General features: G+C 44.2%; 1 protein-coding gene across 9 annotated transcripts in view; it reads left to right on the top strand.

Annotated features, from left to right (window-relative positions):
* The window catches only part of RASAL2 (RAS protein activator like 2), a 227,051-nt gene that overhangs the window by 95,251 nt on the left and 105,400 nt on the right, over positions 1 to 26,400 (top strand). For all 9 annotated transcript variants that reach the window (XR_014169349.1, XR_014169350.1, XM_081915024.1 and 6 more), the window contains exon 3: positions 7,836 to 7,962. Coding sequence is in view for 7 of the 9 variants with exons in the window: in XM_081915024.1 (XP_081771150.1) it covers positions 7,836 to 7,962 (127 nt within the window). In the remaining 2 variants the exon portion in view is untranslated. The remainder of the gene's footprint in view (positions 1 to 7,835; positions 7,963 to 26,400) is intronic.

The raw sequence follows: 26,400 nt of genomic DNA, 5'->3' as shown, positions 1-26,400 counted from the left end.
ACTGCACTTAGTTGTGCTCTGGCTTGGCTTCGTGTATAGGGGCGAGCTGTGGTTTTGTGGCCTGTGTCAGCCAGATCTGTGTAGGGATTGCAGGGGGGTGCAGCATCCGGAGGTGCCACCATGGTTTGGCTACTGGATGGTGTCTGTAATTTATCTGTGGAGAGGGTCTGGGTTTGGGTCTGGTGTGGTTGATTGGTGATGGCGTTCTGTGTGCCTCTGGATCTGGTGTCAGTTTTTGTGGGGAGGGCTAATTTCCAGATGTCTGGCAAGCGGGATGTGTCGTCACGCTTGTTCATGTTGTGAGGGTGTTTCTCTATCTCGATGGCTTCCATGATTATTCTCTTGTGGTGATGTTCCATGTTAAAGAGCAATTTGGAATCTGCAAAATTAATTTCGTGTCCTGTTTCTTTCATGTGTTGGAAAAGAGAGGAAGTTTTTTCTTCTTTTTTGACGGCATTCTTGTGTTCTGCGATACGTGCATTTATTCGTCTGTTTGTTTGTCCAATGTACGTGGCTGGGCAGACTTTGTAGGGTATTTCATAGACCCCTTGGTTTTCCAACTGGATTTTATCCTTGGGGTTTCTGAGGAATTTTATCCTTGGGGTTTCTGAGATCCTGCTCTGTTCCAGTAACAAGAAGCCGAAAGCACCAGCCTGAAGATGACGAGTGAGACCTCGTCGAAACGTCGCCTAGACACCCCAACTTTTACACGGGAAGACACCCGAGGACACCAAAACCTGCATTCCTGTACCCGTGAAAATCTACGAAAGCAAATATATATATATATATATATATATATATGCAGGTTTTGGTGTCCTCGGGTGTCTTCCCGTGTAAAAGTTGGGGTGTCTAGGCGACGTTTCGACGAGGTCTCACTCGTCATCTTCAGGCTGGTGCTTTCGGCTTCTTGTTACTGGAACAGAGCAGGATCTCAGTGTTTGAGTTCCTATAAATACTGTTGAGGGGGTGTGGTGTATAGCCTCCAATGTTCTGGGCAGAGAGGAAGTTCCCAGGCTAGTGTGCCTTTTCTTCTTTTGTTCCTTAATTACTTGAGGGATATCTTGAGTGATTTCTTGAGTGATATCCTGAGTACCACTTAGGTGGGTCATTAGGTCACACCTAATGACCCACCTAAGTGGTACTCAGGATATCACTCAAGAAATCACTCAAGATATCCCTCAAGTAATTAAGGAACAAAAGAAGAAAAGGCACACTAGCCTGGGAACTTCCTCTCTGCCCAGAACATTGGAGGCTATACACCACACCCCCTCAACAGTATTTATAGGAACTCAAACACTGAGATCCTGCTCTGTTCCAGTAACAAGAAGCCGAAAGCACCAGCCTGAAGATGACGAGTGAGACCTCGTCGAAACGTCGCCTAGACACCCCAACTTTTACACGGGAAGACACCCGAGGACACCAAAACCTGCATTCCTGTACCCGTGAAAATCTACGAAAGCAAATATATATATATATATATATATATAAATTTTATTAATTTTTCAAACACATAATAAAAAACAAACACATCACAAAACAAAAACATACACAACATTAAACATATATCGACTTCCCCTTACCTCCCTTTCGCTGCATCCTTATTCCAAAATTCTTTAGCAACCCTTTAGTCAATTTATCTAATTATCTTCCTTTTCATTAAATTTCCTTAAATTTATTAGTTACAGCTGTAATTCTCTACTTCTTACCCCTTGACATCTTAACATTCCTCAATTTTACAACAATTTTTAAGATATATTTTGAATTTCTTCCAATCCTCTTCCACCGTCTCTTTCCCCTGGTCGCAGATTCTGCCGGTCATCTCTGCCAATCCCATAAAGTCTGTCACCTTTGTCTGCCATTCTTCCAGAGTAGGTAGTTCTTGCATCTTCCAATACTTTGCCAAAGGGATTCTTGCTGCTGTAGTTGCATACATAAAGAAAGTCCTATCCTTTTTTGGCACCATTTGGCCAACCATGCCCAGGAGAAAAGCCTCAGGTTTCTTAGGAAAAGTCCATTTAAGGACTTTCTTAATTTCATTATAGATCATTTCCCAAAAGGCTTTAATCTTTGGGCAGGTCCACCAAAGGTGATAAAAGGTACCTTCAGCCTCATTACATTTCCAACATTTGTTATTGGGCAAATGGTAAATTTTTGCAAGCTTGACTGGGGTCATGTACCACCTGTAAATCATTTTCATTATGTTTTCTTTTAAGGCATTACATGCCGTGAACTTAACACCAGTGGTCCATAACTGTTCCCAGTCAGCAAACATAATGTCATGACCGATATCCTGTGCCCATTTAATCATAGCTGATTTCACCGTTTCATCCTGTGTATTCCATTTCAACAGCAAGTTATACATCCTAGACAAATTTTTAGTATTGGGTTCTAACAGTTCTGTTTCTAACTTTGACCTCTCCTTCTGAAATCCTATTTTCCTATCCTGCTTAAATGTCTCATTTATCTGACGATAATGTAACCAACTTTGGACTTTGGACTTTAGTTTCTCGTAACTCTGAAGTTTGAGCTTCTCACCATCTTGTTCTTTGGACTTTAGTTTCTCGAACTTTGGACTTTAGTTTCTCGTAACTCTGAAGTTTGAGCTTCTCACCATCTTGTTCTAAGATTTCACAATATTTTGGCCAATTAGAGTCCATATTAAGTTTTTTCACCGCCTTAGCTTCCATTGGTGACAACCACCTGGGGGTTTTACTTTCCAACAAAGTAAAGTAAAACTTGAGTGATATAACTGGGTGTTTGTTTCAGCTGCTGTGCCAGAAGGATGTGAATAGTATCAGTCCTTTTGTTGGAAGTGCTAGAATGTGATAGGTAATTATCAGCTGAAGACTTTGCTGGTGTATGATAAATTCTTCCGATAAGAACTAAGGTTTATGGGCCTTCCCTGACAACAGGCTTTTATTTTTGTGCAGATGTTACCCAATAGTTGCATGAGATCTGAATGCCTCTTTTTGCATGGTGTCACTTCTGTTTCCAGGGCATTGCATTATCCCAGCACTCAGACAACAATGACTTATTGTTAGGAAAATGCCCTTTCTACTAACACCCTGCTCATAGCTAGTTGTTGCTGTACAGCAGGCACGTCCAACTCCCAAGAGACTGCGATCTACTCACAGTATAAAAATATTGACATTGATCTACCCATTGTCATTGGAGGATTGACCAGAGCAGGGTTGAGATCGCGATCAACCTGGTACTTGCATTGAGTAATGGATGTGACTAGAGCCTATTGGATAGTGTCCATTACATCACTGTTATTACAAGTTGTTCTCCTCCCCCCCCCCTTTACATCCCTCCCATTTAGAATCCTTTAAGAAAAAATTACTAATTCTGTTCTTTAACTTACCATATTTAGAGACTGGGGACTGTATGTTCCTCTTCAATTTTCTGCTTGGCACTAGATCAGTCTGTTTGTTTTTTATTTATGTACGCAGCTACAGCAGCTCAGATTTTGTTGGCCCCAAAGTGGAAGGTGAGAGAGCTTCCTAAGAAGAAAGAATGGCAGCTTAAAATGATAGAATATGCAGGCCTACTAACAGAATAAGAGAGCAAGGAGATCAAATATATAAAGAGGAGTGGAATTTTTGGAAAATAATTGCAAGCAAGTGAAAACACTAGCAGGATTAAGGTAAATTCAACAATAGAGTAGACCTTCTGGATACGAACTTAATTCGTCCTGGGGGTCCGTACTTTCCCCGAAAAGTCCATATCCAGAGGCGCCACTTCTGTGCATGCGCACAGTGCGTTAGAGCACTTCTGCACACACACACACAAAACCACTTCTGCGCATGCGTGCGTGGCAAAAGCCGGAAGTATACACTTCCAGGTTTGTCGCATTTGCAACCTGAAATTACGTTACCCGAAGGTAACATAACCCGAGGTACCATTGTATAGCATATAATAAAGAGATATAATGGGGGGACTAAATTAAATGGATTTTTTGTTAGAATATGCAGAAATTATGGGGAAATTCAAAGAACCATGGAAGGGGAAGGAGGGAAGTTGATGGATGTACAATTATAATGGTGGATATTCAGTGATGGAAATGTATATTTGAAAATTTCAATAAAAATCAGTTTTTTAAAAATAGATCAGTCTGTTATGTCAGCATTCTGCCCTTTCTACAAGAAGCTCAGAGCAGGAATTAAACTCATGTCACTATGAGATAGGTTTGGCTTGGAGACTAACTTGCCCTGAAGCTCCAGAGCAGGATCTTGAATCTCCTATCTGCCATATCTCATCCCTGCACTCTGGCACATTATACTTGCAATAAAACTAGCACAAAGTGTAGTTCTGAAGGGAAGGTCTGAATATTTCTGCCACCTAGAAAGAGCATACCACTTACGAACCAGGGAATCCTGAAAAGGAGTCGATATATGGTGCTGATAATGTCAAGGTTGCAGGTTTAATCCCCTATGGGACAACTGCATATTCATGCATTTCCGGGGATGGGACCAGATGATCCTCAGGGTCCCTTTTAACTCTACAATTCTGTGCTTTATCTAAACCATTTGCTGAGGATTTCTCACTTGGGGAATTACTTCTGGGACATATAGCCAAAGCAAACGTAGCTGTAGATCAGAATAGCAGGAAGGCCAGTTGTCTTCTCAAAACACGTTCCACTTTCCAGCCAAGTTATCCCTCTTTGTCTCCCATCAGCATGTTACAAAAAGGCTTGGACCACTTTTCTTTCATTAGCTTTGAGAAGGTTGGCAGTTAAAAACTTAGGTCACTAGAGAGGAATAGGTAAGAGGGGGTTATTGGTAAGCTATAAGCCACACGTGGTTCACTGACCATCCAGTTACTATTCAGATATATAAGAGGACAGTGGACTTCTGCATTAAATTTTCCAGAGGGAGCATAAAGCAGGCTCTGGCCAAGCCCAGACTTCCACCAGCCCTGCTCCATACCCTCCTTGAGTGCTTTTGCCTGGCTTGGCTATGTCCTTAAACAGTGTGATAATGTCAGGGGTAGGTGGGTGTTTGTGGGTGTGGACCTTTTTTGTCTGCTGGAACGTGGTCTCCTGTGGAAAGGCAAGGGTTTTGCATCCTTTGCTCCACCTACTTTTCCTCTGGCCACGCCCGTCATAGATGTCAACCGTCCCTTACTTGGTGGGAAAGTCCATTATCCCAGCTCTGTGTCCCGCTGCTGTCCCTTATTGATGATGTCCCTTAAATTTCCCAGGTTTCAAAGGAAGCAGCTCCTCTCCCTCCCTCCCTACCGGCCAGGGAGGAGGGAGGCTCCAACGCTGTTGCTTGGCTGCATTGCTCACCCAATAAGGAGTCTAAGAACGACTCAGGGGTGGAGCTTGCATGCCTTGTACCAATCAAATCGGCCGTGTTGCCTGGGGACTCGCCTTTGCTCAGCGCTTCCCAGCAGAGAGGTGACGGTGGTTTCCCTTGCTGCATCCCCATTGCTGGGTTGCTGTGCTGTGGGAACAACCGCTTGAGGCTTCGTTTGGCTGCTGGCTGGGCTTCCTGCCTTTGGCTCGGAGGGGCTCAGAAGTTGAACATACCTGTGCTCACAAAATCCCTTATTTTGGCTGCGGATCCCTTATTTTCGAGGCTGCTGGTCCCTTATTTGCAAATCTGTAAGTTGACAGCTATGACGCCCATGTTTGGCTCGGGCTCCACCCACCACTGGCTGGTTGCCCCTTGACGGTTCTCTTGGGCTGAGAAAGATTTCCCACACCGGGGATTAAAGAGGTGGATGCCTCGACTGTGTAATGCTTAAAAAGAAACTTTACAAATGAAAAAGGAATCTAGCCAATAACTTTCAAAAATATTGAGAACATACACGAATATGAGAAACTTTATATGTATCTCTAGATGTGTCTGGATAGAGAGATAGTATGCTGAGTTCTAGCCATATCTTAAAAGGTAATTGCAGACACGGTCATGAGAGTGTTCAGCTGGAAAGGAAATATCAGCAAAAACTCGCAAGTGCAGGGGATGAATAATTGACAGGGCCAAGTGGAATTTCTGCGCTGGGCAACCAGAACTGCTCCATCAGCTGGCTTGGAGCTTCTTGGAGGGTGAAGTCTCCCTTCTTGAAAACAGAAACTTAAGAGCAAGGCAAGCTTGTGCTGACAATAGAGGATTGATGAGAAGGAAGAGGGGCAAGCAGCGATACTGCATAATTTAGGCGTGCCACTCCTGGTTTATGACCTTGCAGATCTTGGTTTTACAAATACTTGGCCCAATGAAATTTGCTGTCCAAATCTTTCTTAGTGCATTGCATGATTTGTTCCAATGCCTAAAGGAGGAAGAGTGGACATACCGTATTTTTTGCTCTATAAAACTCACTTTTTCCCTCCTAAAAAGTAAGGGAAATGTGTGTGCTTCTTATGGAGCAAATGCAGGCTGCGCAGCTATCCCAGAAGCCAGAACAGCAAGAGGGATTGCTGCTTTCACTGCGCAGCGATCCCTCTTGCTCTTCTGGCTTCTGAGATTCAAAATATTTTTTTTCTTGTTTTCCTCCTCCAAAATCTAGGTGCATCTTGTGGTCTGGTGCATCTTATGGAGCAAAAAATACTGTATTTTTTTAAACCCCCCCCAGCTGAGTCTGTAGACACATAAATATGCATGTGGGACTCCATGACTAAGGAACTGAAGAACAATCAGGGGAGCTGGGCAGAAAGCTGAGCTGAAAGTGTGAATTTCAGTCTGGAAAACTGCAACTAATGTGAGAGAACATGTAACATACTAAATCCATATATGTCAACATATTGGTGGTGGTTGTGTGCCCCTGGCGGAGCATCTGTCCCCAATTCCCACCCATCCAAAATTACGATATGCCTGTCGCAGCAGTGGCGTAGCGTGGGGGTGCAGGGGGGGCCGGCCACACCGGGCGCAACATCTGGGGGGGGCGCGCTCGCACTTGCAGCTCTCTGCCCCTACCTGGCTCACTCACTCTCTCTCACTGCAGTGCTGGCTGTGCGAATCCGATCTGAGCCACCGGGTCGCCGCCCACTGTGGAGGTGGTGGGTGCCAGGCGTGCGGTGCGGAGAGAGAGCGAGAGACTATCTGGGGGAGGGACAGTGCAGTGGCCGCCCAGCACAGCGCTGAGCGTGGGAGAGAACCACACCAGACCAGACCAGGAAGCTGGCAGCAGCGGCAGGTTAGGGGGCGCAAATTACTTGCCTTGCCCCGGGTGCTGACAACCCACGCTACGCTGCTGTGTCACAGTGTCTTTCTCTGCTTTCACTCTAGCTCTTTGTTAGCAGAAAGTACACTTGGGGCAATTTATAACTCTGTCACAAAAGAAACCAACCCTTGGTCAGAGAGACAAGGTCCCAGATTTCATCCCTGGCGCTGGGATGCTTTTACCCACAGAGTGGCTTACACCTGCCTATTTCATTTTCTAATATATTCAGTTTTGTAGTGGGAGCGCAGGGAACCCTGGGGGCATTGGAGAAAGTCGGGAGAGTTTTTCGAGACACAGTTGGAAACGATAACTTGATGCATTGCACATCTGACAAAGTGAACTTTGCTCCACAAAAGTTTGTGCTGTGATAAAATGTATTACGCTGCCCCAATTCCCTTTTTGTTTCTGCTGCAACAGAGAAATACAGGATTTCTTTTGACCTTTTAATTGCATTGTGTGTGGAATTGTGATGCTTGCATCCTTTTGCCATGCACGGTTTCAAATAAAAACTAGATTGCAGATGTGCCCAGATGTCATCTAAATAGCCCTCAGTTTTGCCGACCAGTGCTTATGGAATCAAGGCATTAGTTCTGGGCAGGAAAAGTTCTTGATTGCTTTTTATGTTGGGAAAAAAGAAATTTATAACCTGCCTGTGTCTCTTTCATGTGCAGATGGCTGTGGAAGGAGGGCAGGAACAGGCATCGGAGCCTTCCAAAGGGCGTTGCCTCCGGCGCACCGTGAGTGTTCCTTCGGAGGGTCAATTTCCTGACTATCCACCAGAGGGAGCTACTAAGCTTGGTAAGCTATACCAGTAGAACACGCAACGTAGCTTTTGATGCTAAATTTCCATGAGAAACTGCAGAGTACTATAATCTTCCTGTTTGAACAGACAAGTACTGGAGGAGTGTTCCAGTGAAGACCATATAGCAATGACACTGTCAGTTAATGTTGGGCAGCTCAATAATTCCAAAGTGTTCGTATTTATCTGAATCCACGAAGTTTCTCTTATAGAATCATAGAATGATAGAATGATAGAATCATAGAGTTGGAAGAGACCACAAGAGCCATGGAGTCCAACCCCCTGCCAAGCAGGAAACACCATCAGAGCACTCCTGACATATGGTTGTCAAGCCTCTGCTTAAAGACCTCCAAAGAAGGAGACTCCACCACACTCCTTGGCAGCAAATTCCACTGTCGAACAGCTCTTACTGTCAGGAAGTTCTTCCTAATGTTTAGGTGGAATCTTCTTTCTTGTAGTTTGGATCCATTGCTCCGTGTCCGCTTCTCTGAAGCAGCAGAAAACAACCTTTCTCCCTCCTCTATGTGACATCCTTTTACATATTTGGATGTCCTCTATGTGACATCCTTTTATATATTATGTTAACCAGCGCCGACACAACCGTTTGCTCCTGAAGCTGCTGAAGAATCTGTTTATCCCAATAGCACGGTATCTTCCATGGGCGGTTTAAAGTGACTCCAACTACTTGTGTGAGCTGCTGCCTAGTTTTGTTTTCATTTTTATTTGAGCCCTTGGCGCTTGCAAGTAATAAACCGAAACCTGTGCTTTGTTCTGAGATTTCCACTGTTTTGTCATAGCACCTCTCACTCAGTTTAACATAAAAAGTTTTAATAGTCTATTGGAAACCAGTTTATGATAAAATCATACTTATTCTGCGGGGGGAGGGGGGCTGTCCCCCTTGTGAAGCGGTGAAGGGAATGGGGAGAGCTAAGAAGCAAGATTTGACCAAACTGCGGGAAGTAGTGGAGGACAGAGGTGCCTGGCGTGCTCTGGTCCATGGGGTCACAAAGAGTCGGACACGACTAAACGACTAAACAACAACAACAAGAAGAAGAAGCAAGAGCTTAGTGTAGCCAGAAGTCCCCAAGGCTTGTCGCAAGAGTCTCATTCTCTCTGTCTTTGGCTTGGGAGTTGATGTCTTAAGTACCAGAGCTCTGGCTTCAAGCACCATATATAATAATAATAAATAACAATAATTTTTTATTTATACCCTGCCCTTCCCGGTCCAGAAAACCGGGCTCAGGGCGGCTAACAACAAATTTAAAACAATTGATGCAACTAAAAACAGCATAAAATACTGTATAAAACTTGAATAACAATAAATTCAGAATTCAAAAGTCAATTTAGGGGGGAAATCCATCCAATAAACATTAGATGATCACCAGGGCTAGCTGGCTAAATTAGTCCTATTTGGGCCAGCGAGGAGACCAGGGGAGAATTAGCTGTGGGATCCAAGAGCGGGTAATCTTCATAAAAAGGGGACGGGGAGGGAAGGAAGGAGAATAAAAGATCAGGCTAAGTTCAAATTGAAAGACAGGCGGAATAGCTCTGTCTTACAGGCCCTGCGGAAGGAAGTTAAAACCTGCAGGGCCCTGGTCTCATGGGACAGAGCATTCCACCAGGTCAGAGCCATCACTGAGAAGGCTTTGGCTCTGGTGGAGGATAATATGACTTCCTTAGAGCCCGGGACCTCCAAACTATGATTATTCATGGACCTTAAGGTCCTCTGCAGGGCATACCAGGAGAGGCGGTCCTATAAATGCATAAACCCTGTTTTATCATTTGTGAGCCAAACTTGACATAATGGAAGCGGTCATGGCCGGCTTCTTCATTCTCATGCCTGTGTTCATTCATTGCCTACAGACAAGGGCCGAATGGAACACAGTGGTTGGGGGGGGGGGCGGCAGTTGCATTTGTTTGTTCCCATGTTTGCCCCATTTATGTACAGAGTGAGCAGACCTCTGTTTTTTAGCAGCACGTTTTGTGCCTGGGTGAGGGGAGATCTATCCCAGAAGCATGCCCTGAAAGTAAAGGTAAAGGGACCCATGACCATTAGGTCCAGTCGTGGCCAACTCTGGGGTTGCGGTGCTCATCTCGCTTTACAGGCTGAGGGAGCCGGCGTTTGTCCACAGACAGTTTTTCCAGGTCATGTGGCCAGCATGACTAAGCCACTTCTGGCGAACCAGAGCAGCACACGGAAACGCTGTTTACCTTCCCGCCGGAGCGGTACCTATTTATCTACTTGCACTTTGACATGCTTTCGAACTGCTAGGTTGGCAGGAGCAGGGACTAAGCAACGGGAGCTCACCCCGTTGCGGGGATTCGAACCTCCGACCTTCTGATCGGCAAGCCCTAGGCTCTGTGGTTTAACCACAGACACACCAAAGACAAGGTAGTCAGTTGTTAAATAAATAAAGCGACAAACCTAACCTGCCCCGTCCTGTGCCTTACCTTGCCACCCTCTATTGCTTTGTGTACTTTTCTCCTCAGTGATACACTTGTCCAAAGCAAGATATAAGCTGGGCTGGCATGAGAAATACCCGAATATAATGGCAGAGGAGGGCACACTTTTTGAGTTTAAATATCAGGTGCCACCACTGGCTGTGTCAACAGAGCAGGGACAAAGGCATCGTCCATTGTGTCTTGTTTGGCCCTTGGAGGCTGGTCACCTAAGGGAGGCCTCTCACCTGTTAGCTGACAGAGACAGGTGTATATATGCCATACCTGTATGGTCTGCCTCTGGCTTCTCACATGAGGACTCTTTGTTGCTCTTTCTCAGTCTACTTTGCTGAAATGACATCACTGAGTGACTCGCTTGAAAAGAGCTCAAATATATATGTTTAAAGGACACTCTGATCTTTTGGCAGCAGCATACATATTAGTGACTTCCTGTTGACGGGAAGAATGTCAGTTTTGCTGTTCCATCTTTAATCAGCAACTTATGTGGCTAACAAACTACTTGTGGCTTAGTGATTAGCATTTTGCAGTTACAGTCATAATGACACTATTTCTGAAGCACCTGCCTTGTGTTTCTTGACAAGGTGCTAATCTCGGAGCATTTGCAGAGACGTAAGTAGGTATTGTTGGGGATGCAGGTGGCGCTGTGGGTTAAACCACAGAGCCTAGGGCTTGCCGATCAGAAGGTCGGTGGTTCGAATCCCTGCGACGGGGTGAGCTCCCATTGCATTGGAAACCCAGGACTATATAGTGGTACCTCGGGTTAAGGACTTAATTTGTTCTGGAGGTCCGTTCTTAACCTGAAACTGTTCTTAACCTGAGGTACCACTTTAGATAATGGGGCTTGCTGTGCCGCCGCCACACGATTTCTGTTCTCATTCCTGAGGTAAAGTTCTTAACCCGAGGTGTTATTTCTGGGTTAACGGAGTCTGAAACCTGAAGCATCTGTAACCTGAAGTGTCTGTAACTCGAGGTACCACTGTACAATGCATTGCAGGGCAACTAATACAGTGGTACCTTGGTTTACAAACTTAATCCGTTCCTGAAGTCCATTCTTAAACCGAATCCGTTCTTAAACCGAGGCGTGCTTTCCCTAATGAGGCCTCCCGCCGCCAGTGCCCTTCCACCGTTCAGATTCCGTTCTTAGACCAAGGTAAAGTTTGCAAACCAGGACACTGCTTCGGGTTTTGCAGAGTTCGTAAACCGAATAGTTCATAAGCAGGACTGTTCTTAAACAGAGGTATCACTGTATATCAGATATTTTAAAGGGACTAGATTTTGTAGGCAGCACTGCGACAGTGCAAGGATGGGAAGAACAAAACACATCTCTGGAAAATAAAAGATTGTGAACGATGGCCGAAATACATAGCTTTGAATTATGCTCACTGTTTTTCCGATAGTTTAGTTAGTTTAGGATTGCTTTTTGGGGAGAATCTCCTTGTTTGAAGGGCATGCTTCGCAGTGAGCTGAATACTTAAGTGCCCCCCTTAAAGATGACAATGAGAGCTGATCCTGGGGAAGGAGAGCGTTGGAGCTGGACGTGACTGAAGCGAAAAGGAGAGACAGATGGCAGCCAGCAGCATGTGCTAACAGCAACAGCTGCACCCAAAATAGCTTTGGAATGGACACCAAATGCTGAAAGCACAAGAGGATAGACCAAATTGCTAGGATAGAAACTGTAATGCAGAATTTCCAGCCCCACCTCCGTATGTGTGCACATGCAATCTATATAATTGTCTTATTATATTTTAGGAAGGGTGGTGGCTGAACTTACTGCTTAGGGATCTTGGGCTAGATTTATTATATACATTCTCCCAAATGTAGTTCAATGGCCAAGCTGTTTCATTTGGAGTCCTGGGTTCAAAACTCCTGTTTAGACGTGAGTGTGGCAGTTCATAAAAGCCTTTGTGAGACTGTAACCCTTCAGTCAGCATATCGGGTGAATGGGTTGCATGTTACAATGCTCTACCAGAATAAACAAAATGTCTCTGAACCTAGAAAGAAAGGGAAGCAGAAAGGCTAAGCTAGAACGCTTTCCATGGCCTGAATTAGAGACCAGACATGAATATGAAACTAATCAAAGAGTATGCTTTCCGTTGATCCATCTCAATAACTGATCACAATATATAAACCTATGCAGCAAATGCACGCACAATCCATGAACATAATCAGGAAAATTACCAAATTGCAAACAGTTTGCGTTTGCTTCGTTTGTAGGTAATTATTGCACATCATAGTTACGACTGGGGCCTCTGTGTTCACCACCCTTGCATCTGTCCCTCATTATTTTAATTACATTTCTAACTTCAAGGGACAAGGATCTGGGACATTCTGATATTCTGGTAATCAATATAGTTCTCTGGTCCTCTTGGGGGGGGGGGATCTTGTTACACTTTTTGAACTTGTTCTCCATGTGGAAAGGTTTTGGTTTTTAATCCTTTTGTACATTATGAGGAACTTGTTCAGTATTTGTTGCAAACCACCTTAGAATCATAGAATTGTCGAAAGGGACCTGTAATGGTTCTAGGGGTTGCTTGTGTGTAAAACGACACCACACCTGGCTAGGTTACCTGGGTGAACCCTTTCTGTCTGGACAGCCTCTCACCCGTGGCTGTCTCAATCGCTGGCAGAATCCGTCAGTGGGCGTTTCTTGAACTTCTTCCAGCAAAGAAGCTCTTTGACGCCTAGTCTCCGCCTACTCTCCCTGCGCGGAAGCCTTCTGCGCAGGGAGGGTGTGGGCAGCGGAGGACCTGTGCTCTCCCCGCTGGTCTCCGGCGAGGAGTCATGGAGCCACCTCGCCGATTCCCCCATCTGCCCCCCTTCTCCGCTGGTGCTACGCTGAATTCCTTCCCCAGCAGATGGGCTGCTTCTCTCCCTCCCGGGATGCTCTCCTGAACCCCTCTGGAGCCCTCCCTCTCCCTCTGGCTCCGATGGCAGTTCCCTGACAGGACCCAAGGGTCATCTAGTCCAACCCGCCTGCAGTGCAAGAATCCTGCTCACAGCCGTCCCCGGATGGGCTCAAACCAAAAACTTTCTGGTTTTAACAGCCAGGCACCCCAACCCATTGTGCCACTGGGGGCTCCTTGTGTGTGTGTCTTGAGAGAAAAAAGTGTGGGACATAACTTTTTTTAAGGATACCTCCTAATCCACTACTTTCCATAGTAAATTAATAGCCTTTTTGAACTAGTCTTTTTAGTGCATCATTTACAAGGCCTTCATATTCTGAGTATTCTGTTTTTGAAAATCTATAGGGTTTCTGGGTGGTGTAGTTATCCCCCAGAATCTATTGAAAGTGCAGCTTAGGGGAAATATCTCCCTAATAATGGCTTTGGTTACCAGGAAAGAAATACTGTGCGGTGCTGAAGCTGTAATTAGTAACAACAAAGCCTGCTGTTGCTTCTCTCTCTAATTGGAAAGAAGGCAAAACATGGTTTGGGGGATTCCCTTGTGTTTTGGAAAGCTGTAATTGTTGAAAATGAGGGAAAGTCAGGCCTGAAATGAGTCCTTGGGAAGAGAAATTAATGACCATGACCTGTTGAGAAGTTTACTTTTTCTGCATCTTCGCATATGCCAGATTTTAGTGTTTGTTCACTAGGGACTATCAGCTCTAGCAAAAGGCAAGAAGGGCAAGAACAGGCACTGGGAATCTTCTAAGTGCCTTAAGATTTGTTAACCCAACTGGCAGCTCGGCTGAATATCCTTCAAAATGAATGAATACTAGATTCTCACACTCCATATAGAGAGCTTTTCTTTGGTTAGAAATGTTTTTTTACTTGTTTCTTATTGATAATGAATGATTTTTATTATTTTGGTTTACAGATCTCAACTCTGCTGTTCTTAATCCAAAATGGTGATTTCCCCCCACCCAAAGTAACCCTTTAGCTCAGACATGGCCAAACTTGGCTCTCCAGCTGTTTTGGGACTACAATTCCCACTATCCCTCACCACTGGTCCTGTTAGCTATGGATGATGGGAGTTTAGCAAATGAATCGAATATCCATGGTTGTATCCAGTATACAGCTGCACGGCTCTCATTTATTTCAATTAGGCTTACACAGGAGGTATTTCTAGTAGATTGATAATGCTATTTGGATGTCTGAGTCTTGGGCCACCCCTTCTGATGGTAAAATATGTACTTGTGGCTTTGTCTTCAGTGATGCCTTGTTGTCTGCTGCCCTATAAAGTACAGTGGTACTCGGTTTTTGAACAGCTTAGTTCACAAACACCTTGGAACCCGAACGCTGCAAAACCAGAAGTAGGTGTTCCGGTTTTCGAACTTTTTTTCAGAAGCCGAATGTGCTCCATTTTGTGTCCCCATGTTTCCTGTTGCGCTGCTATTTTGCGTCCCCCCATTGTAATTCAAGCCTTCCATTTCCGATTGCAGTGTTCTGAGGTGATATTTGGAGCTTATATTTGGTCTTTTGTTTTTGTTATTTTGCGTTTTTTGTTTTGAGGCTTTTTCAGTTAATTTGTTTTTGTGACTGTGTGGATCCTAGTTCAGCTACTGAGTGATTGATTGATTGAGTGAGTGAGTGACTGCGGAAATGGATAAAAGCCCCCCATCCAAACAATGACTATCATCAGTGCAGGGAAGAAGACAAAATTACTTTAATTTTTATCATCTACAATACTGTTTCATTTATTTTATATTACTGTATATCAATTATTGCTTTCATTTTATGGTTCAGTGGTCTTGTTAGATAGTAAAATTCATGTTAAATTGCTGTTTTAGGGGTTGTTTTTAAAAGTCTGGAACGGATTGATCCGTTTTGCATTTCTTTCTATGGGAAAGCACGCCTTGGTTTTGGAACGCTTTGGTTTTGGAACAGACTTTCAGAACGGATTATGTTTGAGAACCAAGGTACCACTGTATTGTTTTGCCCTTGCATCCACATCTCTGTTATAAGTTGGCTGTTCAAGAGCCCTTAACATCTAACAGAGACAGAAGAGGATTTCATTCGGAGAAACGAAGTATTCACACTCTGCTTCCTTCTCTCCCGTTTCTCAGTTGCTCCAGTTAAGGTATCAGGAGTGATTATGTGCATGTGATTTCTTGTTGATTTGCGCTTACCTAAGGACCTAGGACTTGCCTATCAGAAGGTCGGCGGTTCGAATCCCTGCTACGGGATGAGCTCCCATTGCTCAGTCCCTGCTCCTGCCAACCTAGCAGTTCGAAAGCACGTCAAAGTGCAAGTAGATAAATAGGTACCACTCCGGCGGGAAGGTAAACGGCGTTTCTGTGTGCTGCTCTGGTTCAGAAGCAGCTTAGTCATGCTGGCCACATGGCTGGGAAGCTGTAGGCCGGCTCCCTCGGCCAATAAAGCGAGATGAGCTCCGCAACCCCAGAGTCATCCGCGACTATTGGTCAGGGGTCCCTTTACCTTTACCTTTAAGGACCCTAGAGGCAGTCATGAAGATTCCCCACCTGACTATGAACAGAATGGGCCCACCCATTAGACAAAGGGAACACCTTGCCTTGCTGATGGATGGAAAGCAGTGGTGGATCACCTTCCATGCCATTTCCTCCTGCCTGAGGACCAACCTGCTTCTGTTTGACCAGCTGGCTACCTAGCTGATGGGCTGCCTTCCCCCTCTTCCACTGCTACTCGCCAAGCAGCAACAGGTTGCTAGGCTTCTAGAAGTGTTGCTGCCATCTGTCTGCCATAGCAAGAGCGAAGGGTCCTTCCTCGCATTGATGATGCCATGGGAGAGCTCCATAGTTTATTATAGCAAAACTGACCAATATCTGTCACTGCAAAGGTGTCAGTTCCTGGGCACTCTCAAAGACTGCCCATAATTCTTCACTCTGAGGAAGACCCCTTTCTTCTTCAGAGTGAAATGGAGCTGGTGTGCAGAGAGGTGATAGTGGCTGGTCTGTCTTGCCTCAAGTGGCAAAATGTCCTGTTTTGGCCCTGACTGTAAGAGAACCCCTCAAATTTGAGAATGTAATCATGGAAGCTGATTGAACAAGCCGTTTCTCCCTCATCCCACAAGCATAGAATTGAAAAGTCCCTTCCTTTCTATAGAAGGATGCCCTTGGAATAAGGGAGCAGTTGTCCCTCATGTTGATGTGAGTATGCTTGAAGTTTGGGACTTATCTGGATGTTCTTAATGTACAGATCTGCTGGCATAATTCATGTATCTTCCTGAGGAGGTGGATTCTGCAGTGAGTACTGAGGGGGAGACATTGGGCTTGCCACTTCTTCCCCCCATTTCCCCCCATGGTCTATCTTTCCTGGACTTAAAGTGATTTCATCCTAATGAATTGCAAACAAGTTATGAAGCTAGTAAGGTAAAGGTAAAGGTATCCCTGCCCCTGTACGGGCCAGTCGTGTCCTACTCTAGGGTTGTGCGCCCATCTCACTTAAGAGGCCGGGGGCCAGCGCTGTCCGGAGACACTTCCGGGTCACGTGGCCAGCGTGACGAAGCTGCTCTGGCGAGCCAGCACCAGCACACGGAAACGCCGTTTACCTTCCCACTATAAAGCGGTACCTATTTATCTACTTGCACTTAAGGGTGCTTTCGAACTGCTAGGTGGGCAGGAGCTGGGACCAAAAGACGGGAGCTCACCCCGCCGCGGGGATTCGAACCGCCGACCATACGATTGGCAGGTCCTAGGCACATGAAGCTAGTACTTGGTAGTAAATTGGAAGCTTGGTGGGTGGGAGATGAGATATTAGGACTTACATTAACACATTGTCTCTTCCTGTCAAGATCATCACAATACTAGACCTTTCTTGTTGGAATAGAGGTACCAGCTGCTGTGCACATTTTTTTTAATTTTACAGAAGGAGAGGAATTGGCAAAGCATCCTATGAATAGTGCTTGGTATTGAAGCTTCCCTAGATGAATGCAGTGTAAAACAGAGGCAGTAGAAAAAAAATGCTGAATTCTAGTTTAAATTCAGTAGAGATAAGGGACCCTGTGGGTTCTAGGGAAGGCTTCTGCAGGCATATGTTTGTCTGTGGGTGTCATGATGGCAGTGGACATTCTCAACAACAGAGGCCCATTTTCAGGTTTGGAAAGTGCTTCTAGGGCCAGTACTGATAAGACCAAGCTTGTGTTAATGATTAATTATTAGCAATCACATTTAAATCCATATTCAATTTTATTAAAAACCAAGGCAATGAAGTATCATGGAATTATAATGCAGGAATCTCAGCTAGATCATCCATGACAGACAGCTATCCAACCTCTGCTTAAAACCTCCAAGGAAGGAGAGTCCATCACCTCTTGTTTGAGTCTGTTCTACTGCTGAACGGCTCTTACTGTCCGAAAGGTCTTCCTGGTTAGCTGGAGTCTCATTTCTTGTAATTTGAAGCCATTGGTTTGGATCCTACCCATGTGATAGCCCTTTAGATATTTGAAGGTGGCTATCATATCTCTTCTCAGTCTCCTCTTTACCAGGCTAAACATATCCAACTCCCTCAACCGCTCCTCATAAGGCTTGGTTCCCACAGCCTTGATCATCTTGGTTGCTCTCCTCTGCACATGTTCCAGCTTGTAAATATCAGATGAGTTTGAACAAGGGCTTAAAGAAACATGTGTCACAAAGATCCCAACTTCAGGAGTTGCTGTACCGCTTTGAGGACACAACTAGACATGATCCATGAACATGGGCACGATCTCTCACATTTAAAAAGGGGGAAGCATGAAATGTAGTATTTTAAACCTATACATTGAGGCACATTCTGTTTTCAGGATATTTAATGGATCATTTCCCTTACAACCTAAAAAACTTAGCTGCTGCTTTCTGTCTTTGCACACTGAATGTAAATCCAATTTCTGTGAATTTTGCTGTCCAAGGGAGAGAGGATAAAACTGAGTCATTGTCTTGCTGAGCTGCTAGATCCATACTGCTTTGCTTTGCTATCAGGTGACTAGTCAGCTATATAGAAATTCTGCCTGGCTGCTAAGGGCGAGAATCTTTTCAGTTCTTGGAAGAAGAGACAGCAACAAAAAATGACTGATTAAGTAATACTCCGGTGCCTGTGTCTTGGAATGTATGCCCAAAATCACTTTCTGCAAGCTGCTGCTGAAAGTTCACGCATCTCCAGGTAAAAACTAGACGAGAGAACAGTAACCTAAAAGATGCCTAGTAATAGATTAGTGGCCAGTATTTCTGAAGTTCAAGGTGCTGTGTACCGGGAACAGTTGAAACTCAGTTATTCTACTTATTCATTCCAGGAGAGATTAATAATAAATACTTAATGCTTATTAATGCTATGGATGAATAATAGATTTTACGTGTTGGTGCACTAGGATAATGACCTCTTTAGTTGTGTAGTGCAGTTAAGTCTTAAAATGATTGCTAGAGGGCTCAGACTTCTCCTTGAGCAGGATTGAGCCCCCTTTATCTGATGAGATATCAGCTGTGAACCTCGGTTATTCAAAGAATCTGCAATGCACCAATTGGGTTAAGTCAGCAGAATACATCTATTTTGGATGGGAGAAGGGAAAACTTTTGAAGCAGTTCCAGTGAAACAGATGGAGTTATCAAATTATCTCAGTCTTTCACATTGGGGGTCTATTGGGAAGATAGGTAGGAGCTGTAGGTTAAGGTGCCTGATAAGTCAGACGATTCAAGTTGGTTTTTTCTATGTTACTTTTCTGATTTCTTGTTAGCATGGAGAGACAAAACTTCTAGCTTTTGTTAACTATTGAAGGATGATCCTGAGAATCCCTACTTTATCCAAAAACTGTAATTCTCAGAGTTACTGGGGGAGAGTGATTGATCATTTTCAAGTATTCGGTTTAGATCTGTGCCATAAGCTGAGAATGTTGTGGCCTATGGAACACATCATACATTTAAAGCACATGTCTTCCTTGAAAGAATCCCGGGAACTATTGCTTTTCCCTAACAGAGCTACAATTCCTAGCTCTTTAAACAAACCACAGTTCCCAGCATTCTTTGTGGAAAATCACATGCTTTAAATGTGTGCTGAATGTGCTTTAAATGTATTGTGTGAATTTGCCTTGAGTCACAAATATCTGAAATGAGATATTGAAATTCTAAAACTATAATTTAACATCTAGGTAAATGGTCTTGTTTCCGGACGCCAGCAGTAGCTCTGACCTGTCATATGTATGCTGTTTCATATACTGAGTTACTTTTTAAACTGATGATATTGTATTGTAGAACAGTTACAGTTTTTCATTTATCTTTAAACAAAAGAACAAAACTTCATTGGCTTTTCAATCAGTGAAGGGGAGGCTCTTGCAAAATGCAACAGGTATAGTAGAGATTACAGCATTGAGTAATAGTGTGAGGAGGAACTGAGCAGGGATTCGTCATATGGGGATCAGGGTATTCCAAGCAGAATTTGCATCTGTAACGGTGTGTAACCTCCGAGGTCCTCGCCACTCCCATATTATATTACATAGAGATGGATAACTTTCTTCCTTTAAAAATCTGTGCAGTTGAAATTAAGAATCACGACTACAGGTCCTGTGCACCTAATGCAAAGTTTGGCCCTAGAACAAATTTATCTGTTTAAAACGTAAATCCCTGTAGAGCAAGGATTAACTGGAGTATGGACACATAATCTTAACTCTCAGTACACTGGGTCCATAATCCCTACATTTTTATTCTTAGAAAAGCATCTACCATCCCACACGAAATAAATCTCTTTAGAAAGGTTTTTAAGTTTTTGTCATTTGAACAGGTGGCTTGTTCCTTTTCTCATAAGTAAATGCAGGACAAAAGGATTAACACCCCATTTCCAGAGAGCGACCCCTCCTAATTTCCCTACCCATAGATTCGGGGATAGAACGAGTTGATGCCTTGCTGATGAAAGTAGGCAGTGCCCTACATCTGATTTATTTTAATAGATACTTGTTGCTAAAATAGATCCTGTCTCATGCAGATGACCTTGTTTTTCAGATTTTCTTCTTAAATCTTCATATTAGCCAAGTGCGCTGTTTAACTAAATTGAGTTTAACTAAGGTTAAATATTTTAATTGATCGGTTGATCAACTGATGTTCTAGTTGATTACATCAGGGGCAAATTTTAATTGATGGGTCAAGAGTCAGTCGTGCACTTGTATTTTAAAGAGTCTTTTGGCAATTGTATGTAGTATGAAATGAATAAGAAAATGTTAAAGATGACCTTATAACAATGAGTAGTACCTTTACCTGTAAATTACCTGATATTTCAGTGCCTCAAACAGGAATCCATTTCCCAGCCTTGGCAATATGTACATTTATTAAATCTAATTGATTTAGCCAAAAGATCCAATGGCAAATGGGACTAATCAAAACAGTCCTTTGATTGATGGATGTGAGGAAATAGTGGACGAGGCAGGGGAATGGATCCAGCTGGTGGATCTGACTGCCTATGAACTTTCAGGTGGTTTGAACTGCCACTGGTTTAAATAAGGTTGATTAAATCGGCCTAAAATTAAAACAATTTGACGAATAATTTGAGTCCTGAGTTGGAGAAGGCAAGGCAGAACATGTTAGCTATCTTCATATTAGGAAACAAACCCATGTAACAGGCTTGTAAATTGCCACTGTGCAGTGGCAAGTAAAGATCACCTTTAGCTGATTAGGGGTTGCAAAACCAACCTGTGACCCTATTGTGGTCTGCAGACTTCTAATGAGCTGTCCTGAACTCAACCAATTGGAAGGCTGCATCATGAATGTGCTTGATTTTTGGGGAAGACCCTTTGTTGCCCAGTGGTAATGAATTGACTCAGCATGGCGTCAGCATAGGTTTCATAGTTACATCTGAGTAAAACATCTAAGTCCTACAGACATCGGTTAGATTCATTCACGGTCAGTTGTGAGTGGAGTTACAGCCTTAAACCATCTTTATTTATGGAGTTGGGTCATAGTTCTGTGGTAGGGCACATATTCAGAAGGTACCAGGATCATTCATTAGCATTCCCAGTTAAATCGGTTTCAGGTAGCAGTGCTGAGAAAGGCCTCTACCTGAGAGCATGTAAAACCCTGCTAGTTAGAGTTAGATCCATGGTGTTCACTCAGTGGAAAGCAGTTTTGTATGTTCATATATTTGGTAATCCTACTCAGTGGCTTGAGTGATATCCTGACACACACTAATTAATCTTTGTAGCGCCTCTAAGCATTAGACGTTTTAAAAAGTTACTGAAGCAAGGTGGTTTTTATTGGATTTTGAGATCCTGCTGCAGCCCTAAGGATTTGGTTAACATGCTTTGTAAACATAAAAGCTCAAGCATGTCCTTAATTATGAAACAGCTTAAACATGAGCTGGAAACTTGTTCCACCATGATTAGAGGATAGTTTTTATTTTTAAAAAATACCAATACCTTTACCTTGACAATTACTCTTTTTATATTTGGAATGTGTACAAGAATATGGATTGCTATAGATTATATCAGCAGCTCACTTGGGACATCACTTCCTGAAAAGAAACATAAATGTTTAAGTTCTTGGTTCATGAATTGGTTTAAAGAAAAACAAAGGGGAAACAGGACAGAACAGAGTTAGCAGATAACATTCAACATGGCGTAGCTAAACATCTAATCAGCAGCCATTGTGGTTGTACTTAGATTATTTATGAATAATAATAATAATAACTTTTCCTCTTATGATACCAATAAAACAATATAAAGTATTGGTATAGTAATGAACGTGGGAAGGGGCTTCAAAATGAAGGTAGTAATTTATGTTTAAAGTTAAATTGAGCCAAAAATTGAGGCAAATGCTGTTGGGGTGTGTGAAATAGTTATATTATTGATAGAGGTGTTGTTGTTTGGCACAGCTTAGGACGCAGTTGGAAACAGGCTCTTGCTTGGTTGACTGTGCTAGCAAAAATTGCCTCCAGGACACGGGTAGAGGGTCCCAGTGCCGTCACGTGGAGGGAAACTGGTGCCAGTGCTGCTGGTAGCTGTTGGGAGAAGAATCCCCTTACTTGCAGAAGGCTCAAGGTGCTCTTAACCAGGCAGCAGCATACCTTCGCCTCCCGTACCATCAACTAAGGGGATTGTGTCCCCCTCGTCCCGTCCACCCCAGCAGTGGCATCTTCCTCCTGCCCTATAACTCTCAGCAGGCCACATCACCAGCCATGACTGGCAGTCAAGTGGCTAGTAAAACATTTCATGGTCTCAAAACTTCTTATGCTGGTCCAGGGGTGAGGTCACCGTAGGGCGAGGTCCAGGACCTGAGTTGAGGGTCGTCAGACAGTCCTCCTCGGGTGAAGTGGGGTCCACAGCGGGAAGCCGGGCAAGGACAGGAACTCTGGGGGAAACAGGACTGGATGCTGGCCGAAACAGCTCATCAACGACGTTGCTCCCACAACCTGGGACCGGGCTGACTGGCCTTTATATTCTCTGAGGCCAGGGGTGGTCCCGGCCCCCAGGAGACCCACCTCTCCTGGCCTTAAGGCAAGCACTCCTCCTGGGAGAAACCAGTTCCCTTCGCCTCTCTGCCCTGAGCCTCTGCAGTTCAGGAGAGGCTGAAGGGTTACTGGGCCCAGGGGGAGACTCACCTGTAGGCACTGAGTCCTCAACCACCTCTGGAGCCAGAGTGAATTCACCTGGTGCCTGCTCCTGAGGATCTGGCACAGGTGAGGGCCCTTCAGGTTCAAGCCCCTGCCTCAGCTCAGCCGGCCCTGGAGGTAGGGACTCCTGTGCAGGCTGGGATTCCTCCGGTTCAGCCTCTGAATCGGATTCCCAGGCCATCACACTTCTGCAGGCTTACTTGCAAGGTTGGCTTTGGGGTCAGGATGTATTGGAAATGGGAATGATGGTGCTTTTCATTCTACACTTTGGGGATACCTTAACAAAAAGCTGTGAATCTCAGAACAAGGCCTTGGGAAAGCCACTCTTGAACCATTGTATGCGCTGTAGCCCGCCATACTTAATAAGGCACATTTCAAAGTACCCTGTATTTCAAGCAAGAGAGAGCAAAGGAAGTTTATACCTTTCCCTGCCTGTAGGATATGCAGAGAAAACTGCAAATAGGTTCCTTTCATCAAACCAATGTAATATATAACCTTTGATTATGTCCTTAAGGCTCACCTTTTATAGCTATATCACGGATGCCGCAAAGAGATTGGGATAGATGGACAGTTCATAAAATGTTTCAAAATGCACATTTTATTCTAGTCTGGGAAGCTGCAGTGCCAGCAGCTGCAAATCTTGTCCAAAGCTTTATGAATTGGATTAAAAACAAAACAGGGGAGAAGTGAACTTGAATGAGAGAGAGCACAAAGACCTTTAAAAAAACCAACCGTGAGCAAAGGGAGCCTACCGCCATTTTGAGCTGCATAAGTACTTCTGTGCCTGAATGGGATAGTTGTTCTCTTCAGCAGTTGTAACTTCCTTCATAGGATTGTTATGGGGCCACAGTAGCATAACTGAGCTCTTTGGAGAAATGACAGGATGCAATTATGGTAATAATATTCCACACTTCTCCAACTGCTGATGTCAGCAGGTGATGTTGGGGGTTTTTTAGTGACAAAGCCCTGCACTTGCAGGGGAAATGTTGCATCCTTTCCACAGAAATGCTGGCTGAAGGATAACTGTCCAGAGTTACATGGAAATAAATATCTGGAGATCTTGTGATGAGGAAGATAAATCATAACTGTAAACTCCTTCAGAGGATCTCTGTGTTGCTCCTAATAACACTGGGGATTTTTATAGTGCACTTTTTGAATATTCAGATTACTTCACATACATTATCCCAGTGGTCTTCTAATTGGCACAGCAGGCCAAGAAGCTCAGAGCAAGCCAAAATGCTTTCATGACATTGCATTTGCCCACACATTGCAAGTGCTTCAAAAAGCCTTAGCGCTTGGAACATAATTTGGTTTGCTGCTTTCCCAATTATAGCCTGAAATATGTTATCGAAAGAATTTACCACTGCAGTAGAGGGGGGGGAAAGCAGGGCAGGTGTCCTTGGGCAGCTGCCAGTACATGGGCTCTTTTTAATCCACCCACCCAAGTCTGGCATTACAAGTACCACCTGGGTCTAAAATGCCCCCAGAATGGTGCCACTGTAGAGCATTCTGGGAAAATAAAAATGGTGGACATATAAAAATGGTGGCGCTGTTGCTGCCTGTTCCATTGCCTAAGAGGACCCACCAACAAAGGAGGGTGCCCACCAGAGGGCACTTTGCCCAGGGCCCCATCAAACCAGAACCAGTCCTGAAAAAGAGAATACAGATTTTGAGAAGCAGAATTCCAGTTATGTTCTTTGGGTCAGGATGAGTTCTTCTTCAAAGAGGAATCTTTGAATCATAGAAATGTACAGATGGAAGGGATCCCAAGGGTCATGTAGTCCAATCTCAACTAAAGCATCAATGACAGATGGCCATCCAACTTCTGCTTAAAAACCTCCAAGGAAGGAGAGTCCACCATCTCCTGAGGGAGACCGTTTCACTGTCAAAAGTTCTTCCTGATGTTTAGTCAGAATCACCTTGAAGCCATTCAGAGCAGGAGAAAACAAGTTTGTTCCCTCTTCCATGTGACAGCCCCTGAGATATATGAAGATGACTATCATATCTGCTCCCAGTCTCCTCTTTTTTAGGCTAAACCAGTGAAGGCCAAACTTGGCTTTCCAGCTGTTTTGGGACTACAACTCCCATCATCCCTAGCTAACAGGACCAGTGGTCAGGGATGATGGGAACTGTAGTCCCAAAACAGCCGGAGGGCCAAGTTTGGCCATCACTGGGTTAAACATACCCAGCTCGTTCAACAGCTGCCCATATGGCTTGGCTTGTAGACCCTTGATCATCTTACTTGTCCTCCTCTGCACACATTGAATAAATGTTTTCTGTAAAATATCAAGGCACAAAGACACGGGAAGAAGCTGCAGCTCAAGTGATAGTGTGCCTGCTTTGCATGCAAAAGGTCTCAGGTTTGATCGCCAGTATCTCCAGTTAAGGCTGGGAAAGACTTTTTCCTGAAACCCAAGAGAGCTGGTGCCAATTAGGGTTAAGGGTACTGAACCAGATGGGCCAACAGTCTGACTTGGTGTAAGACAGTTTTCTAACTTTCTATGCATTTAGAAGGGCTGATATTTTTGAGCAGCAGTGCTGGAGCCTTTGATATGCTCCAACATGAGTGACAGCCTCTTCTCTGGAATATGTAACATGAACACACCAGGTTTGATGATCTCCATCCCTGAGATAGCAGGAGCAATTACTGGCATTTGTAGCTGGCCATTAGCTGTTGGAATGCTGTTTAAATGCCAGGCACAGCCAATTAGGCTTGGTGACAGATAGCAGCGCCTGGAGTGATGCGGGAACCAAGGCCCAGTCAATCTGTCAAGTTCACTCAGTACACCTTAATGGTGCCAAGTTTTGCCTTCCTAGCATGACTTGGAAATTGTGTGAATTGAGGTCGAACATTCTCTTCCTCCTAAGGGACAATTACATATGATGCCCATGATATCGGCCACAAGGGTCACTGGGTAACTTTAGGCAGGTCAGCCTTTCCCATTCTAATCTACCTAACCGGTGTGTGTGTGTGTGTGTGTGTGTGTGTGTGTAAGGATAAAACATTCTCTGGAGTGCCTTGGAGGAATTTGCAGACTTCAAATTATTAATATATGCCCCATATGATCAGTTGGAATATTTAGGAATTATGGGAAATGCCTAATTAAGTGGAGCTTGCAGCAGCGAAGCCTCTGGCTGTGATTGCTTGAGCTAATATGTGGTAGCTCAAAATATTCTGTAGTTTTAGGGAGCAGCATCCGAACTCTCTAGAGGAAGGGAAATTTTGGGAAGAGGTGCAGGGACATGCAGTCTAGAGCAGGAGTCAGCAACCTTTTTCAGCCATGGGCCGGTCCACTGTCCCTCAGACCTTGTGGGGGGGGTTGGACTATATTTTGGAAAAAGGGAAAAAAACAAAAAACGAATTCCTATGCCCCACAAATAACCCAGAGATGCGTTTTAAATGAAAGCACACATTCTACTCATGTAAAAACACCAGGCAGGCCCCACAAACAACCCAGAGATGCGTTTTAAATAAAAGGACACATTCGACTCATGTAA

The sequence above is a fragment of the Podarcis melisellensis genome, assembly GCF_964234715.1.
Source record: "Podarcis melisellensis genome assembly, chromosome: 6".
Lineage (NCBI taxonomy): Eukaryota > Metazoa > Chordata > Lepidosauria > Squamata > Lacertidae > Podarcis > Podarcis melisellensis.
This window is presented reverse-complemented; position numbering and strand designations above follow the sequence as displayed.